Raw genomic sequence first — 16,854 nt, 5'->3', positions numbered from 1 at the left:
TTTGTAGAGTTTAATGTTAGATATGACCTCCGAAGCGAAATTAGATGACGGCAAGCTAGATAATAAGAGTCATACACGGCACAGCGTTGGTTGATCGCATCATGGCCCGCGGATCCTGTCAGGAGAGCTCCACCGGAAGGATGCTCCATGATCCATCACACGGAGTACTCCGTACGGTCGTACCACAGTCGCCATGCCTGCTGAGAGTCTGTGGCTTTTTGCAACGTGCGCTTTATCTTCCACTTGATGTTTGAACCTCAAATGCAGCGCAGATGATTGATCAGGGACCAACGACCTCTGGAGCTGTGTAGGAGCGGCTGCAGCCTCAACATACAAAACGCTATCGCATTACACTGTGTCGTCGTCATTGACTTCTGTTCCATCGGCGCAAACGATATGGTACATTGCTTGATTGACTGTTGAGCGCTCCTCCCCCCCAATCGCACAATTGACGACTATTACGACTGTAACCCCCATCCCTCATCGTCTTCGCTCGCTTTCGAATATCTCAATGCAGGAATGCCTATCTCGAGCACGACCTCCGTTTATAGTGGTTGATACCAACGTTCCTTTCCGCTCGGCTCGAGCTGACACTGCGATTGATTGTCGTGCGGTCTTGCAGAGGGCCAGAAGAGGACGACAGTTCGGCCAGAATGGCTACCTTCCGCATTTCCACCTCCTGGGGCGATCGGTATAAATCCGTGTGCTCGACGGCGACGACGCTTCTGCAACGAATCTATCTGTATGGTCGACCGAGAGCCCGTCCGGCCAGGGCTCTCGCTCTCATACTCGCCGCATGCTTTTTCCTTTACGTTTTTATCTCAGCGCCCTCTAGACAGGTGAGTTTTCTGGTTATATCAGGTTGATCTACAGCTGACTCTATCTCTCCATATAGACACCCGTCAATTACTGGCTCAAGTATCCCTCGTACCACCCGTTTGGTGGCCGCCCCGAAGACACACCCATGATCCATACTGGTGGACCTGCTCTAAGTCGGAATGACACTCTGCCGAACAGTCTGCAGAAAAACAACCCTTCTTTTCATCTTGTATTGCCCGCTGGGCAGAAGAGCGCCGCCCTGTGTCGCACAATAACCTCCGCAATGATCTTGAATTACCCCCCGCCTACTTTAGTCCAATACGGCAGAAAGGTCCCGGACGGATCCTCCGAATATGATTACATGGTGGGCCGTGTGACGGGCATATACAATTTTCTGGAATACACCCCGCACGTGCGGGATGGCGATTTTGTCCTCATCGCCGATGGCTATGATGTTTTCTTCCAGTTACCGCCGGAGGTGCTCATCCAGCGGTTTCAGAATATCCTCAGAGAGAATAATGCCAAGTTGAGAAAGAAATACGGCCTTGCGAAGGAGTATCATCCTTACCGCAACGGCCTGGAGGAGGCCTTGCAGAAATACTCTCAGAGAGTGCTATTTGCCGCAGGCAAAGAGTGTTTCCCCCGCATGACTGCGGACGCCGGGTGCGTCACCGTGCCGCAGTCCAGCTTGCCCCCGGATGCCTATGGCTGGAAGACCGATATTCATCCGGAGGGACACTTGAACCGGCCACGGTGGCTGAAGCCCGGTACGGTGATCGGCCAGGCTGCCGACCTGAAGTTAATATACGCCGAAGTACTGCGCTTCGTGAAGGAAAACCGGCACAACCGCAGTGACTACCTGGCTCTGACCCAGATGTACGGACGCCAGGAGTACGTGCGAGAGCTAGAAAGACGGAGAAGTTCCAACTGGTTCCAGGAGTGGGCTTACCGACTAATTGGCATTTCCGATGCTGCGAATGTCACGGGCGTGAACCCGCGCCTTGAGTCAGGTCATCGCTACGAATACGGAATCGGCGTTGATTTCGAATCTCGTCTATTCTTCAACACACACAAATCGATGGGGGATATCGAATGGCTCCAATACCACAATATCCCCATAACATCTTCGGTCCAGATGAAGCACGGCATTCCTCGAGAGAGGCGTCTGCTGCTTCCCCCCGATCTTGCCAGTCCGAGACTTGGCAATCCCTTCATCCAACCCAAGTTCGGCAAGGACGAACAGGTCAAACCAGAGTTCAACTCTACTGTTGACGCTCTGCCGAACCCGAGGAATCATTCATGGCATAGCATGCCCTTGCTGACGCATATCCACTCGGCCTCTGTGCCGGCCCTGATCCATCTCGACGAAGAAAAGCCGGTCAAGGATGACAAATCCTGGCCGGTGAAGCACCCCGAACGGCTGATACGAGATACCTGGTGGTACAACATGTGGTACCAACCGTGGGCTCGCGCGCTGCTCCGCAAGTACATGCGTAGCCCTACTGGATTCGACGCTGCCCAATCAGCCCTCCTGGGAGGGCAAGACTGGTGGGATATGCGCGGCGGCAAGGGAGGCGTTTGGACGGGCAAGGGAGAGTGGCTCGACTATGCGGAGGTCTGCACGGGCTTCGAAGAAGAGGTTTTCGACGATGACTTGGGGGAATGGGGACACGAAGGCGGGGACCCGGACGAGCCTGTTTACAATCGGTTTGGCAGCCTGGTCAAAGGCAAAGGACTCTGATTGATAGTCTGCCAGAGTCCCCCCTTTTACCTGTCTTCAAGAGTTTGGACGTGCCTAGTTACGACACAGCATGATCAAGTGAAGCGAAGAGCATGGCCCGTCTCCTCGCCCTGCATGTATTTTTGACATCTTTTGCACATATCACTTGCGGCTCCCGGGCCGGTCTGATATAGTCAGTCCGTTGTCTGACGCTTTTGCATTCTCGGTGTTTTGGAGTCGATTTATCGCAGACTATTTGGTTTAGACTTTCCATTTTGAACATCGGCCAGATTATCGGTCGAGCACATTGGACTTCTGTCCTTCCGCAAAAGCGATACTACATCGCCAGATACCAGTCGTATACCAGATAGACCAGTGAATAGACACAGTACAAGACCATTACATCCTTAAAATCGTGCGTAGATCTCCTTGTCATCCCGTATCACCAATCCCGTCTACCCTACACTCCCCGTCCTCCCCTTCGACCCTAACGTCTCCCGAATGATAGCCAATATCTGCGCCACATCATCCTCCGATAACCTCTCCTCCCGCTCCTCAATCACCGTATCCAGCAGCGCAAGCGCCCCGTAATCCTCCTCGCTCAAACCCCAACCCCCTGGTTCTCCGCCTGCCTCCTCCCCACCCTCATTCCCTTCTTCCACCTCATCAACCTCCATCCCATCCTGCTCTCCCCCCTCCCCTTCCTCCCCATCAGCCCGTGGGCCCCCGGAGGATGGATCCAGCCCCACCCCCAGATTCACAATCATAACCACTTCCCCCTTCGTCAACCCAAACGGCTTCAACCTGGTGACTAGCTCGCGGAGCGCCAGGTCGATGGGAGTGGGGGTGCTCGGCTGCACAGGCGGTAACGTCGGGGGCGCCGCCGCCTCCGAAGGCTGTTGTTGCGACTGCGGCGGTTCGCCATGGATGTAGGCAGGGTATTTGAGGACGTGCGGGGAGAGACGGTGGATGTAGTTGTGGATCTACCCTTGTCAGCATTACCTGTCTATTCTAGCTTCAGTAAGATGGACCTACCTCTCGAACGACAGTGTTGTGGTCGCGGAGATCAGGACTAGGAACCCAGTTCCGGGAGTTGGGGGGTGGGTTGGGGGGTCGTCGGGGTGGGTTTGCGGTTATATAGGCGAGGACCTCGATGTTGGTGAGGACGGCGCTTTGGGGGTCGATGATCTGTACGAGTTTCTGTTAGATATGGTGGATTGTGGGTGTGGTGGGTTGGAAGAGCTCACCCTCATAATGTCTGTTTGTGCTATGTCTGCATTGAGTGATTTCTGGGTATATGGCTATGTTTGTGCTGGGTGCTTTGGTTGGAAAAAGTTGGTGATGGCGGGGATGTGTCTATTCTGCCGGCAGATAGACCATGGGCGGTCTGGTGATATTTCCAGTTGTGTTTGACTGATTGGCTTTACTAGAGAGGTAGTACTAGGGAAAGGTAGGCTACAATAGAGAGTCTACTGACTACTGGTGAAAATTGATATGAACATATTATTCCTGAATTGTACTGCCTTGTACCAATAAGCACCTCTGCGCCATGGATAGACCAGCAAAATCGCATCCTGAAATGCCACCCAAACAAGTAACTCTCACAAGAAGGGAAAAAATAATCAAAATGACAAGCAGCATTGAACCCACAATGTGTGATATCATACAAAGATTGATGAAGCGATCGATCCACGTAAACTTTTCTTTTCAGATCATTGCAAGGTTTATTCCTCTCCCTTTTTCTTCTTCTTCTTTTTCTTCTCGCCGTTGTCGGCCTCCTCGCCGTCGTCTGATCGCTTACGCTTCTTCTCATCGCCCTTGGAAGCCTTCTTGGCCTCCTTCTTGGCCTTCTTCAGCTCCTTCTTGCTGATGGCACTCGGGTTGCCATTGGCGTCGAAAGTGATCTCGCCGCGCTCCAGCTTGCGCTTGTACCGCTTGACGCTCAAGCCGGCCTTTTCGGCCATCTTCTCAAGTTCGGCATCCTTGCCCTTGGACTTGTGCTTCTTGCTCGACTCCTCCTCAGACTCGTCGGACGAGTCATCGTCCTTGGTTCCGTTGGCCTTGGGTTCCTCGTCCGAATCTGCGTCGGCCATCTCCTCATCTGAAACTTCCTCAATGAGCTTCTTGTCCTTCTTGGAAGCGGGCTGGTCGCCAGTAAGCGCATCGGCGTCCGCGTTGTATCTTCTGGCTTCATTGATCTCGAACTTCTTGGGCTGCACGGAGGCACCGTTGGGCCCGATGGCAACACCACGAGGTTTGAGAGGCTTGCCCTCCATGGCGGCCAATTTACGCTCGAGGTTGTATCTGGCTTCAGTACCCAGGGCGGCCTTGTCCTCCTCAGTGGCATCGTCATCCCATTCGGCGAGAGCATCGACACGCAGACCAAGAGCAGCCTTGGCGGCCAAGACTCTTGCCATCTTACCCTTGTTCTTACCGGTGGCCTGACCGATAAGGGAAGCATGGTAGATGAGACCGTACTTGGGCGTGTCGTGCTTGGTCTTCAGCGCACGGAACAGAGCCTTTTCGGCTCCGAGAATCTGGATAGTACTGGCGGGGCTCTTGGAAAGGTTTGTCAAGCTACCAGCGTGGGCGATGAGACGAGCACCAACCAAGTCGCCAACCAGGGCGGTCAGGTTAGGCGCAATAGCGTTCATACGGGCAGTCAGGTAACCAGCGAGCTGCTGGCGGTATTCGGCGAAACCAACAACCTGCTCGGCCAACGCTTGAATGTTCTCCAAATCCTCTTGGCTGATCTCAGTACCCATGGATCGGTCAGCAGCGGCCTTGACGGTGCCCTCGAGCTCCTCCGGTAGGATCTCTGCCAGATCCGCGGTCTCCCAGTTCGATCTCATGCCCATCTTGAGCACAAGTTTGGCATAGGCAATGTTGTCGTTCAGAATCTTGGCCAGCTCGGGAAAATGCCAGCCGTACCATTCCTTCACACGCATGGCGTAGGTGTTGAGCTCCTTGTCGAGGTCGTCCAACAAACCAATAGCTTGGACAATCATAGTATCGATCTTATCGGGGGAGAACTTGAGCTTGTGTCTGGCGAGGGAGTGGGACAGACCAAGAGACATGGTAGACATGTCCTGGGGGAGAAGACCAGGAATCAGTGTGGGGAGATGTTCGCGAATAGCACGGAAGATGTCGGTCGTGGTCGAGTCCGCGACCAATTGAATAGACATGCCGGGAAGCTTGCCAATTGCGTTGCCTGTCGGGGGACACAGGATTAGAATCTGACTAATTCGACTTCTCAAAAATGTTCAGGTCACGTACCGAGCTTGGGATCGGCAACGGCCAAAGAAACCTTCTTCTCATCTTTAATCTCGTCCAGCAGGCTGGCAAGGCGAGGAGTAACCTTTCCTTCCACAAGCGAAGCGACTTCTTCCAGAGCCGTAGCAGCACTGTCGAATTTCTGGAAGCTCTTCAATTTCACCCTACTACGGTGTTAGAGTACTGTTTTGAGAGTGGAGAAAAATTTTTGCTCGTAGAAGCCCATGCAAGAATTGAACATCAATCAAATCTCTGACAAGGACATGACAATAGTCACTCACAAGTTTGAAACACCCTCTGCAGTAGAAGCTTCCGTAGCCAGATCGTCTCTCTTCAGAAGCTTCTTGTCTTTCGCCTTGAGCAGGGCATAGCCCGCGCTGGTTTCGGTAAGGATAAAGAGTGTCATGGTGCACGGCCTTGACTCTCAGCTGCTCAAAAATAAATCGAGTATCTGAAAGGTAAAAATAAGAAACGGCCGAAAGTGTATCAGCGACCGTGGGCGAAACCACCGTGGGCGTGCTGGAGGTTTAGTTAATTTTTCTGGCAGTTGGCGGGAATTTTTGCATTGAAAACTAAAAAGTTGAAAAAAAGCGACCCAAGCCACCAATGCCTGTGGCGGGTGCACTGTGTGGCCGTGTCTGCTTACATAATACAGCGGCAGGTGTGGCAGAAACAGCTCCAGGTGTTGGTCTGCGGAGAGGCTCAGGTAACCTCCAGGTAGCTATCAGCACTTCGAAATGGAGGGTCTCTTCTTCAACGTTAACAATGGGTAGGCTGACTCTTGAGCTGCTCATAGTCTGATTGCATCGATCACTGATTGTGGACAGCTACATCGAGGGGATTGTCCGGGGGTATCGGAACAGTCTGCTCAATAGCCAGAACTACTCCAACTTGACCCAATGCGAAAACATCGATGGTCCGTGGATTCGACGTCTCTTCTGCCAGTATCATATGGTCTAACATGCTTTGAGCACAGATGTCAAGTTACAACTCGCCCCCGCCTATGGCGACTTCCTCGCCGCACTACCTCCCAACCCCTCCACATCTGCCCTCGCCGGTAAGATGACCGACAAGCTCGTAGCTGAATTCCGATACCTCCTCGCCCAGGCCACGGGGTCTACCGCCAAGTTCCTACAATACCTGACGTACGGATACATGATCGACAACATTGCTCTTCTGATCACCGGCACCTTGCACGAACGGGACACGCGAGAGCTCCTGGAGCGATGCCATCCCCTGGGGTGGTTCGAGACCTTGCCGGTGCTATGCGTCGCCACCAACATCGAGGAATTGTACAATTCCGTGCTGATTGAAACACCATTGGCGGACTATTTTAAGGGGAGTCTCAGCCACCAGGACTTGGACGAACTGAATATCGAAATCGTGCGCAATACGCTCTATAAGAACTACCTTGAAGACTTTCACAACTTCGTCAACACCCATCCGGACTTCAATGGCACTCCTACGCAAGAGGTCATGTCTGAGCTGTTGCAGTTCGAGGCTGACCGTCGTGCAATCAACATCACCCTGAACTCATTCGGCACCGAGCTCTCGAAGCAGGAACGGAGGAAGCTGTACCCCGAGTTCGGGAAGCTCTACCCTGAGGGATCTCTGATGCTGTCCCGCGCCGACGACCTCGAAGGCGTGTCTTTGGCCGTGAGCGTCAATGGCGACTACAAGGCCTTCTTCGACGCAGTTGGTCTCAGCCAGGGCGGAGGTGGAGGCTTCGGGATGGGTGGCGGCTCAGATGGGAAGAGTCTGGAGGATCTCTTCTACCAGAAGGAAATGGAGTTGTGTAAGATTGTCTTCACGCGCCAGTTCACCCCGGCGGTGGTATACGCGTGGATGCGCCTCAAGGAACAGGTTCGTCGCCCGAAGCTCAATGGCCACATTTAGTACACAGTACAGCTGACATGGTTCGCAGGAAATCCGAAACGTCACCTGGATCGCGGAGTGCATCGCGCAGAACCAGAAGGAGAGAATCGGAAATTTCATTTCTGTCTTCTAAGCTTTGTTGCTCCTTGCAATCTCCTTGTTAGCCTGTCCTCTCCGTCTTTCGATGCTACGCCTATTCCCATATCGTTTCATCGCGATCCCTGCTCTCTATTATTGTACCTAGCTTCAATGACCCTGTTGTCTGATTTTTGGGCTGTTGGCTTCAGTCAAGTACCCTCCCTATGAGCCGCAAACTCGCTGGGCATACCCTTGCCAGTTCTTTTCATCTTGGTCTCTGTTTGCTTGCCTCGGCGTTTGGGGGATCTGTTCCTTGTGATATAGTATAGATGAACACATCTGATCTTAAGCCTGAGTTGTTCAGGTACCTTTCTTGCATGTTATTTGAAATGGGATTTGAATGTGCTCCCAGCACAGGTCACCCTCGTCGTAAGCTCGATCCACATATCTGGTAGTATTTGAGCAGGGCTAAGGGATAATATCTTATTGGAGAGGCTTTCTCCAAGCTTGTCAATACCCGAACATTCCTTATGTAATGGCCCAGATAGCGAACATATGATTGATTCATCATTCAAACCCATAGGTATATTTTGTTTGCGTCAATGCTTCGATTAACTAGCTTGCGACATCCTCAACTGCAAGAAACAAGTAAACAACAGCCCTTGCTAAGCAGAGGGCATGCAATATCGAAAGTACCCAGTGGTATCTGAAGTGTAACGAATAATAGGTTGACCGGAAATTAGAATCAATGTGTCCTGATTCGTGAATCTTTCCTAAGATACAGAAGCATAATCGTGTCATCCACGACCTGCAATATATGATTGCAGCTGCAAATCAACGACACGAAACAAAAGAGGCAAATCCAAGCAGTAAACTCCATTTTCTGGTCTCATATAGGGGCGTAATTTCAAGGCTCATGGGTTTGCCCTGCGGAGGTCTTCGCGTATATTCAATGGATAGGTATATGGAGGATGGAATAGTAGGCTTCATAAGAGTTGGTAAAAGGTGGAGATATGATAGCAGAAACCAACATCTATGTCAAAAGCAAAGGCGGAGAAAATGGAAAGACCCAAAATACGGCTTCGCTTCATCGTTCAAATTTTCAAAATTTCATGGAATATCTTTCATATGCGAGACATAACCGCCATAAAGCAGTGAGATATGCAGTCCTTGTTCAGTCGTATTGGAAAAGTACGCTGATACTCTCGCCGTGGTGGACTCGGCGAATGGCCTGCATAGCGTTAGAATAGATTCGCATTGAAATAGAGAAGAAAAGCAGCTCACCTCCGCGAAGACATGGCCAACTTCCAAAACTTCCAGTTTGGGGCATCGGCGCAAGTGCTCCGATTGATCGACGCTGTTGGTAACGACGACCTTGTCGAGAGAGCTAGCGTTGATGCGGTCGATCGCGTCGCCGCTCAGGATACCATGCGTGACCAAGGCATAGACCTTGGATGCGCCCTCCTTCTTCAACAGTTTTGCAGCTCTCGTAATGGTGTTGGATGTATCGGCAAGGTCATCAATCAGAATTGTCGTCCGATCCTTGACATCACCAACCAACATCATGGTAGCATTTTGGCGGTCTGTAATCTTCGTTGGGCGTCGTTCCTGCGCACATAGTCAGCATGAGCATCCCACAGAGTCATTGAGTGAAACGCACCTTGTGAATGAGAGCAAATTCCATTCCCATAGAATCCGCAATTGCGGTCGCTCGCTTGGCACCTCCAGCATCAGGACTGACTACGACCGCGTGTTTGTAGTTCGGAATGTTCTGTTGGATGTAGCTTTTGAGCAACGGTCTGCCGTACAAGTTGTCGACAGGGATGTCGAAGAATCCTTGGTATTGAGGGTCGTGCAGATCCATCGTGATGATGTGGTCTGCACCAGCGCAGGTGAGAAGATCCGCCACCAGGGTACCTGCCTGAGCCACCCATTGCTTGTAGCCAGGGCGAGGCTGAAAGCTGTTGATTTTGGACTGAACACTGTCGTCATTCGCCAGCCCATTGACAACAGTGGATCGAAGACTCATGTCCGACTTCAGTGAGTCAGCGGTGTCACTGCGGGGAGGTCCATTAGGAAGGCGTCTCTTGACCGGGCTGCCGTTGTTGTAATCATCAAGTTGCGCCTTTGCCAAACCTTTCTGCAGGCTATCGACATTGTTCAAAAGACTTCCACTCTCCGGCTTTCCAGGGTGCGGGGTTGGTGGGGTGCTCTCGAAAGTGTAGCCATTACCCGGCTTTCCAGCATTAGATGATTTGACAAGAGGCGCCCCAGCTTTGTTGTATGGAATATCACTTTGGCGAGAGTATGGGAACAAAGGGAGGACGGCGGTGACTCTCTTGGCAGAGGCAGTCTTACAGGCAGAAGCGGTGATGAGCAGTTCCATGAGGGAGTCGTTCACTTTCAGCCCGCCAGATTGAATGATATAGACGTCTTTCTCACGGACAGACTCTTTGATTTCAACCCGAGTTTCCCCCACTGCGAACTTGGAAAGTAATACGTCCGCCGGGGGGATACCCAGGACGTTGCAGATCGTCTGGGTCAACTGCGGGTGGGAGGTGCCCCCAATAACGACAATATTCCGAACCATCTCGGATGACTGATTGTTCTGACTGTTCTGATCGGACCTTGGAAAACCGGAGGGATATAGAAGCAAGGGTGGTATTGGATGGTTCGAGAGCGGAGAGAAATCTGGAGTGTCCGAAGAGGCGGGAAATCTGACAAGAAAAAGATGATCGGTGAGAACGGAACGGTAGAGAAGCGGGTTTCAGAGGGGAGATTGTAAACTTGAAGCGAGGGTGGACAAGCACTACCTCATGGCGGAGAATCAAGAGCGTAGACAGAGCCCAACGAATTGGACAGAGGAGACATTGGAGTAGTGGAGGAAGAAATCGAAAGGCAGGTCGTGTGAGTCCCGCGATAGAAAAAAATGCCTCTCCGCCAGTGGAACCGTTCGCCTTGGTAGCTGTCTCGGGTTTTTCTTTGTATGCCTCAGGCAGAAAATTGCCTGATCGGGTCAAGCGGGCAGAGATGATCCCGTCATGCCCCGCAGAAAGGCACAGAAGAGCAGTAATGATGATGACGATAAATATCAACAAACAGCATGACTCAATCCATGAAATGAACGGGATCCAAAACACATCATCCAGCAAATAACCAGCTAGTCAGCACTCTTGCTATCATCCCCAGCACAGAAAAAACAGCGTCCTGCTCTTTCTGTTACGACATGCTAGCCTGATGCACTACAAATAGAGCATGGTCATTTGCCGGTAGGTACATGCAAACTTGGAAGATAAAAAGAAACCGGCCAGAAGAAGCGAAAGTTGAAATGCCAGAGTACTTTCATGATGATACCTAATACTCCGAGTCCCAGTCGTTGCCCAAATGAAATCCATGGTAAAAACACAGAGAAAGAAATGTAGACGCACGGCCTTCCGGCCAAGACAATGCAACTTTTATTCGCCTGTTCCAACCTCCCTATAAACCGCAAGTCAGTGTCATGCTTCTTCCTGGTAAATCGCGATGGCGAAAGAAGTAGAGAGGGGGGGAAGTGATTGCTCACAGGTCAAGCTGGACCCCGTTACTGACTCCATAGTCCTCCAATGTGAGCTGATCCTTGAATGGTCGTTCGCCTTGGCGTTTGAGTAAGATCTCATGTGGTTCGCGTCCGATACGTGCGGCTACCTGGGCCTTGAAGAGCTCTGTAAATGAGATTGTTGTTAGCCCAGCGTGACCACACTTGGAAGCTGAGAAACAGGATAGGCAACGAACTGATAGGATCAGATGCAAGACATGGTATCGCAGCCTTGGTTCCCAGACGATCGTTGACATGCACCACAATCATAGGTTCTGAGGATTGTGGTGCGACAACAGCCTTCTTCTCTGGCTTCTTCTCCTTCTTTTTTTCCAGGCGCTCATCTTTCTGACTATCGTCTGGTCGTCTTCGGTCGCGATCGCGATCACGATCGCCATCCCTGTAACTATCTCTGTATCGATCCGAGTCCCGTTCCCTTCGTGGTGATCGTGGCCGGTCTCCTCTGTCTCTATAACCCCGGCTCAGCCTGCTATCTTCTGCTCCGGGTCTGTCACCATCGTGACGTTTGTCTTTCCACCGAAACCCTCCTCCAGTCTTGCGAGGCCAGTCCCGATCCCCATCATATCGTCTTCTCGGTGATCTGCTTCTTGAACGGTCACCCATGGTAAGAATCGAGGTATGAATATTAGGAAGGAGTGGGACCGCTGTGGTAACATAGGTGCTGCAGGACAGACACGTGATGATGTATGGCGGCCTGGCGGGCAGCTGTACACAGACTAGACTTAAAATAGCTTAGACCGTGGGATCCATCATCCAAGCAATTAAGAGTGGTCTGTGTCTCACTCTAGATCCATGCATGTCTACTCCGTACATCGCGTTATGACTTACATCGTTCGCTCTCGAAGCTCCTCGCCGGATCATGCCGTTTGATTGCGCCGCATAGTCACAGGTCCTATGGACTCAATTGGACTGTCAATCCCTTTGTGAGGTCTACAACCCTCGTTACAGATGCCAGTTCACCTGATTCTGCGGCGTCCATCTCCGACGACCGTGTCATTTACTGTTTCCAACGCATCCAAGCATACGAGCACGCCAGCTAGAGTGCTTTTCTACCTCCAAATCTTGCTGCGCGCCCTCCTCTTTCTCTGCATAGTCTTCTGTGACATTGCGAAAGTGCGCCACTCATTCTTTCACGAAGATGGTTCCCTCGTGCGATGGACGGCGGTCTGGTCGAGCCCATTGGGCTCTTTTGTCTGTCGCATTGTGGATGCATATAGGTCTGGAGTTGTCGCTTCGGTGAGCATATTGCTGCTGTACTGTGTGTTCAGAAAGGGGTATACAGGTATTTTCAATCCCTCGGAGTGGACGACTGCCGCACCAAAGACTCACCCCTTTTCATAAATACAGAAGAATCCCTTTTGGTCATCCGCGGGTTGGGCATCCAGACATCTACCTCATCTGCGACTTATCTGTCTAAAGCTGCGACGAGATTCATCCCCACGAGGCAGATCCAGGATATAGTCATTCATGAGGCGTTTAAAGGGTTTGAAGTCCGTTTTTACCTCGCCGTGATTGTGGAGGGCGAACCGGACGTCGTTGTGGTTTTTCCTGTAGGTCCCTCCATACCAGCAAGGTTGATTTACGCTTACAGACGATGGAAAGAAACTTCTACCGAGGCGCGCAATCCTGGAAGAGGTTTGGAGGGGTTCTCGGCGCTGCTTATATGACGCCAAATCATGAGATAATTTGAGCTGGATCTGGTTGGGCAGGCCCACTCTATGATGCGATGCTCTATATGCTTTAGGAAGGTATTTTCAAGCCTTCGTTTTCTAATCACCCCCATGCGCAGGCTCCAGAGCCTTCTCAACTTTTCGCTGCTTTGCCGCAAGCCACCTGGCGTTCTGAACCTCCACAGGCTCTGTCCTCCGCTTCTGCATGACGGGCACATATTTGCCGCCCATTCTGGGTTCATTGGCGCCATAGAAAACCTTTTGTCCCCGATTCTCTTTCTCTGAAACGGGATCATGGGATCCTTCGCCGCTGATAACTGTTTGGTCACCCTGGCTAACAGCTAGGTCTAGCAGCGCGCCTGCCAAAATCTCGTCCATCTTCCGCTGTCTCCAAACGGACCAAAGTCCATCCACTACTCCTCCAACACCGAACTTGCCGCTGCCCTTGCCTAGTTGGCTCTTGGACTGCCTGGGATCTCCAGCGTAGATCCAGTTCAATGCATCTTTACGGCTGCCACTTGCCTCGTCTGGGAAGATACAATCCCAGAGGACCAGCGGGGCATCAGACGCCATTTCGTACGTTGGTTTGCAGGGGTTTTTCGACACGTCCAGCAGATCACGTACAATAGTTGGAGGCTCCAGTCCCTGGCCGACCAGGAAAAGGATGCTCACCATGTGCCGTACTTGATGCCATAGGAAGGCAGACCCGTGCAGATTGAATACATACACCTTAGCAGCGGCCGACCTTGTGATTGTTTGTAATTCGGCGTCCGTTGCGGGAGCGGCATTCTGGAGAGCTTGGAAGCCGGGCTGGTTCACATAGCCCAAAGGGTGATCTTTTGGATCGAGGAGCTCGATGTCTGCATGGTAGATGATCCTTTCAAAGTTCTCGATCTGCTTGCTTGTGTCGAGCTTGCAGAAATTCCGAAAGTCGTGCACTCCTTCGAAGTACTTGGCAGCTTCTCGCATGGCATCGATGTCCAACCAGCCTTCCCGTAACTGTGCAGAGGCACTCTTGTCACCTGATGTCCGCATAGCAAAACCCAGGGGCCCTGGCGTTGGAGAGAAAGCAGGCTGGGTAAAGAAATATTTGTACTGGCGTTCTCGACACGAGAAACGAGCGTCGAAACCTGGAGGGGGGTTGGGGCACCAGGCTAGAATGCGGATATCGTCTGGAAGCACTCTGTTCAGCATACTTATATAGGGTATTTCATCTGCAATGTCATCCCAATTTTCGCCGGCATGGGCGCCGGATGTCATCTCAACATCGGACGTTGCCTCCGCATCCGGCCGTTTAGGCCTCGCGCTTCGTACTCTAATTCCAATGACCTGACCAAAGGCACTCACACCACGATCAGTGCGCCCGGCCTTTGAGTAATCGCAGCCCTCCCAGCTGATTGCGTAAGGTTTCAATTTCCTGGGGGCCCGAGAATCATCAAAGGCCTCCGCGTTCTTGGGGAATATCAACCGAGTCCTCCGCATGGCCTTCCACAGCTCCTCTTCGATGGTGGGTAGAGGCGTGACATTCCCATTCGCATGCTCCAAACCATTGTAGCGCTGTCCCAGATACGCGAATTTCAGCGCTATGAAGCGAGTATTGTATTTGGATGGGTCGATCTCTCGAGGTTGCTTCGGAGGACGGGTAGGCGCTCTTCTGTGAGTAATGTCATCTTCAGGCGATAGAGGTCTCTTTTGCTTCCCTGCTTTGGCGGGAACAAGCCCTCGTGTGTCTGTCGCCGGATGCTCAGAGGGTGGGACCTCACTAACACCCTTAGACGGCAGAGCAGCATACTCGGTGTTTCGGGAGTGAAGCTGGCGCTCCAACTCTGTGATCCGTGCAATTAGACTGGGGGTCGTCCAGGTTGAATAGTCTGGTTGGCCTTCGGGAGGCGCATCCGCGGGGCCAGGCATGGTGTTCGATTTTGCGCGACTGCGCTTCACGGATCGGGTATGGGGATATCGACAGTGAATCTTGACTGGATTGGAGTCTGTGATGCGACTCAACGTAGACAGGGGCCTCCCTGGAGTTCTCCACATTCCCCGAACGATGCTGGACGAGGTATATTGAATCCTCTAGATCCGGGGGAAACGATGCATCAAGCAAAAATTTAGAGTTCGCCCTCCGCTTGTATTTAAATGGTAATGTAATTACAACGAGCATGGTCGGAAGCTAGACAGCGCCCATGAAGCCAAGAATCGTGGCGCATGATTTGTAATTGATATGATAATCACAGGTGTACTCGAAAACTTCAAGAGAAATCCGGAAAAATCTCTTGTTGTTGGTGTTTTAATGGTTATGTCGTCTTGTCATGCTATTAAGATGATACCATAGGCATGCGCTTTGCTTTATATATTCCCCCACGAACTCTTATCTTACCCGGACAAAAATGGACACACCGGGTTCAAGACATCATGGGACACCTAATAACATCCTCTCAAGCTTTTACCCGCCTAAACACATGATCAAAAGTTGATCGAATTCAATATCTGTCTGTGGACATGGAAGGTCCTCAAGATAAAGAAGTGGTGACCATCTTGGTGCTGGGAGACCCAGGATGCGGGAAGTCCACGTTTCTATCGTAAGCCAGACTCTCCATTGTTTAATTTATTGAAAGGGCATTTCGCATCAATTTGAATATTATTGGATTGAGGTTCATGCTGATTGAAGTTCTGCAGCGCCATAAAAAACATCCAAGCAAGACCCAGAGATGAAACCAATCACGGGCCAAGGAGGCAAATGGACCTGCTGCGAGATAGTGATCAGCCACTCCTCTTCGACATCCATTTCTCAAAGAAGTCGTTTACGCTTGAGCTGTATGACACCGCAAGCCCGAACCAGCACTGGTCAACCCTGAAGCCGGACGTGGTACTCCTGGCATTCGACATCTCGAACCGGGAGACGCTGGATGGGCTCAAGAAGGTTTGTTTCTGTTCAGCCCACCAATATGCCATGACTCATGCTAAGCCAATCTTTTGCCTGAAGTGGCGCCACGATGTGATACGGTATTTCCAGCGTGGTATCGGGGAGCGTATACCAGTCATGATGGTGGGTTTGAAGAGGGACCTTCGAAAAGAGGGCGAGGGCGTCATCTACCCGCAAGAAGTAAGTTATATAATGCCCCCACGAGCCGCTTGCCGGCATCAATGGAGAGTTAGGCGACTGATAGATGCAGCCGTACCGCATTGCGCAAGAGCTACGCTGTGATCGATATGCGGAGTGTTCCGCTGTCACTGGGGAACTTATGGCTGAGACGTTTGAGGATCTGGCCAGACTGGCGGGTATGACAACGACAGAGGCTGGGGCCCAAACCGAGGGAGGCTGCGTGGTCTGCTAGATGTTGAACCTTCAGTTACTTCTACAGTAATGATTCTCTGGTGTAGGGGATTTTCGTGTAGGACAAACGAATCCGCGCAAAGGGCGTTGTCTACGTCTTACTCCTAGATGAAGCGACTTACTGCTTGCCGACTTGACGAATACGTAAAGGTAGTTCTGATACAATGCACAGAATAGCTCGGTAGCACAAATTTCCATTTACTTAGCAACAAGGAGAAACCAAGGTAACGATTAAGTCCACCTTGTAAATTGACAGCACAGGGCTTTCCCCCAGAAGCTCACTGATAAGAGTACAACTGGATATCTTTCCCTCATAAGCGCCAGTCAATGGTTGACATTGCAATTCCTCCCCGGTGCGTAAAGAAATCAGAAGTAAGAGTAACTGATGAAACGGATTTTTTTTTTGTTTGCGCTGTAGCATACCAAGAGATGTATAGAAGATGTGAGATGGTGAGGCGCCCGTTGAAAAGCTTCTTTTGATCTTTTTTTC

At 51.4% G+C, this 16,854-nt stretch overlaps 8 protein-coding genes across 8 annotated transcripts; 3 read left to right on the top strand and 5 right to left on the bottom strand.

Moving 5' to 3' along the window:
* Window positions 1-653: 653 nt before the first annotated feature.
* Window positions 654-2,560, top strand: Aspvir_005799 (glycosyltransferase domain-containing protein; the record flags this gene model as incomplete). Its single annotated transcript, XM_043269012.1, has 2 exons — window positions 654-839; window positions 896-2,560. 2 exons carry the CDS (start codon window positions 654-656, stop codon window positions 2,558-2,560), a joined length of 1,851 nt encoding a protein of 616 aa, XP_043124947.1.
* Window positions 2,561-2,994: 434 nt separating this feature from the next.
* On the bottom strand, window positions 2,995-3,792 carry Aspvir_005798 (uncharacterized protein; the record flags this gene model as incomplete). The annotated part of the gene is made up of 3 exons (XM_043269011.1): window positions 2,995-3,522; window positions 3,575-3,727; window positions 3,787-3,792. 3 exons carry the CDS (start codon window positions 3,790-3,792, stop codon window positions 2,995-2,997), a joined length of 687 nt encoding a protein of 228 aa, XP_043124946.1.
* Window positions 3,793-4,263: 471 nt separating this feature from the next.
* Window positions 4,264-6,218, bottom strand: nop58 (RNA-processing protein NOP58; the record flags this gene model as incomplete). The annotated part of the gene is made up of 3 exons (XM_043269010.1): window positions 4,264-5,750; window positions 5,816-5,976; window positions 6,094-6,218. The coding sequence occupies 3 exons, from the start codon at window positions 6,216-6,218 to the stop codon at window positions 4,264-4,266; spliced, it is 1,773 nt and encodes a 590-aa protein (XP_043124945.1).
* A 331-nt stretch (window positions 6,219-6,549) lies between these two features.
* On the top strand, window positions 6,550-7,820 carry Aspvir_005796 (H(+)-transporting V0 sector ATPase subunit d; the record flags this gene model as incomplete). The annotated part of the gene is made up of 4 exons (XM_043269009.1): window positions 6,550-6,581; window positions 6,640-6,728; window positions 6,789-7,675; window positions 7,737-7,820. The coding sequence occupies 4 exons, from the start codon at window positions 6,550-6,552 to the stop codon at window positions 7,818-7,820; spliced, it is 1,092 nt and encodes a 363-aa protein (XP_043124944.1).
* Window positions 7,821-8,939: 1,119 nt separating this feature from the next.
* On the bottom strand, window positions 8,940-10,355 carry Aspvir_005795 (ribose phosphate diphosphokinase subunit PRS5; the record flags this gene model as incomplete). The annotated part of the gene is made up of 3 exons (XM_043269008.1): window positions 8,940-8,996; window positions 9,050-9,373; window positions 9,426-10,355. 3 exons carry the CDS (start codon window positions 10,353-10,355, stop codon window positions 8,940-8,942), a joined length of 1,311 nt encoding a protein of 436 aa, XP_043124943.1.
* An 865-nt stretch (window positions 10,356-11,220) lies between these two features.
* On the bottom strand, window positions 11,221-11,963 carry Aspvir_005794 (ubiquitin-like protein HUB1; the record flags this gene model as incomplete). The annotated part of the gene is made up of 3 exons (XM_043269007.1): window positions 11,221-11,242; window positions 11,328-11,466; window positions 11,537-11,963. The coding sequence occupies 3 exons, from the start codon at window positions 11,961-11,963 to the stop codon at window positions 11,221-11,223; spliced, it is 588 nt and encodes a 195-aa protein (XP_043124942.1).
* A 1,166-nt stretch (window positions 11,964-13,129) lies between these two features.
* Window positions 13,130-14,941, bottom strand: Aspvir_005793 (pseudouridine synthase DEG1; the record flags this gene model as incomplete). Its single annotated transcript, XM_043269006.1, has 1 exon — window positions 13,130-14,941. One exon carries the CDS (start codon window positions 14,939-14,941, stop codon window positions 13,130-13,132), a length of 1,812 nt encoding a protein of 603 aa, XP_043124941.1.
* A 588-nt stretch (window positions 14,942-15,529) lies between these two features.
* On the top strand, window positions 15,530-16,365 carry Aspvir_005792 (putative Rho-like small GTPase; the record flags this gene model as incomplete). The annotated part of the gene is made up of 4 exons (XM_043269005.1): window positions 15,530-15,609; window positions 15,707-15,950; window positions 16,014-16,133; window positions 16,204-16,365. The coding sequence occupies 4 exons, from the start codon at window positions 15,530-15,532 to the stop codon at window positions 16,363-16,365; spliced, it is 606 nt and encodes a 201-aa protein (XP_043124940.1).
* Window positions 16,366-16,854: the final 489 nt, after the last annotated feature.

The sequence above is a fragment of the Aspergillus viridinutans genome, assembly GCF_018404265.1.
Source record: "Aspergillus viridinutans IFM 47045 DNA, scaffold_3, whole genome shotgun sequence".
Lineage (NCBI taxonomy): Eukaryota > Fungi > Ascomycota > Eurotiomycetes > Eurotiales > Aspergillaceae > Aspergillus > Aspergillus viridinutans.
The sequence above is the reverse complement of the archived record's forward strand: the minus strand, read 5'-3'. Positions and strand labels throughout refer to the sequence as shown.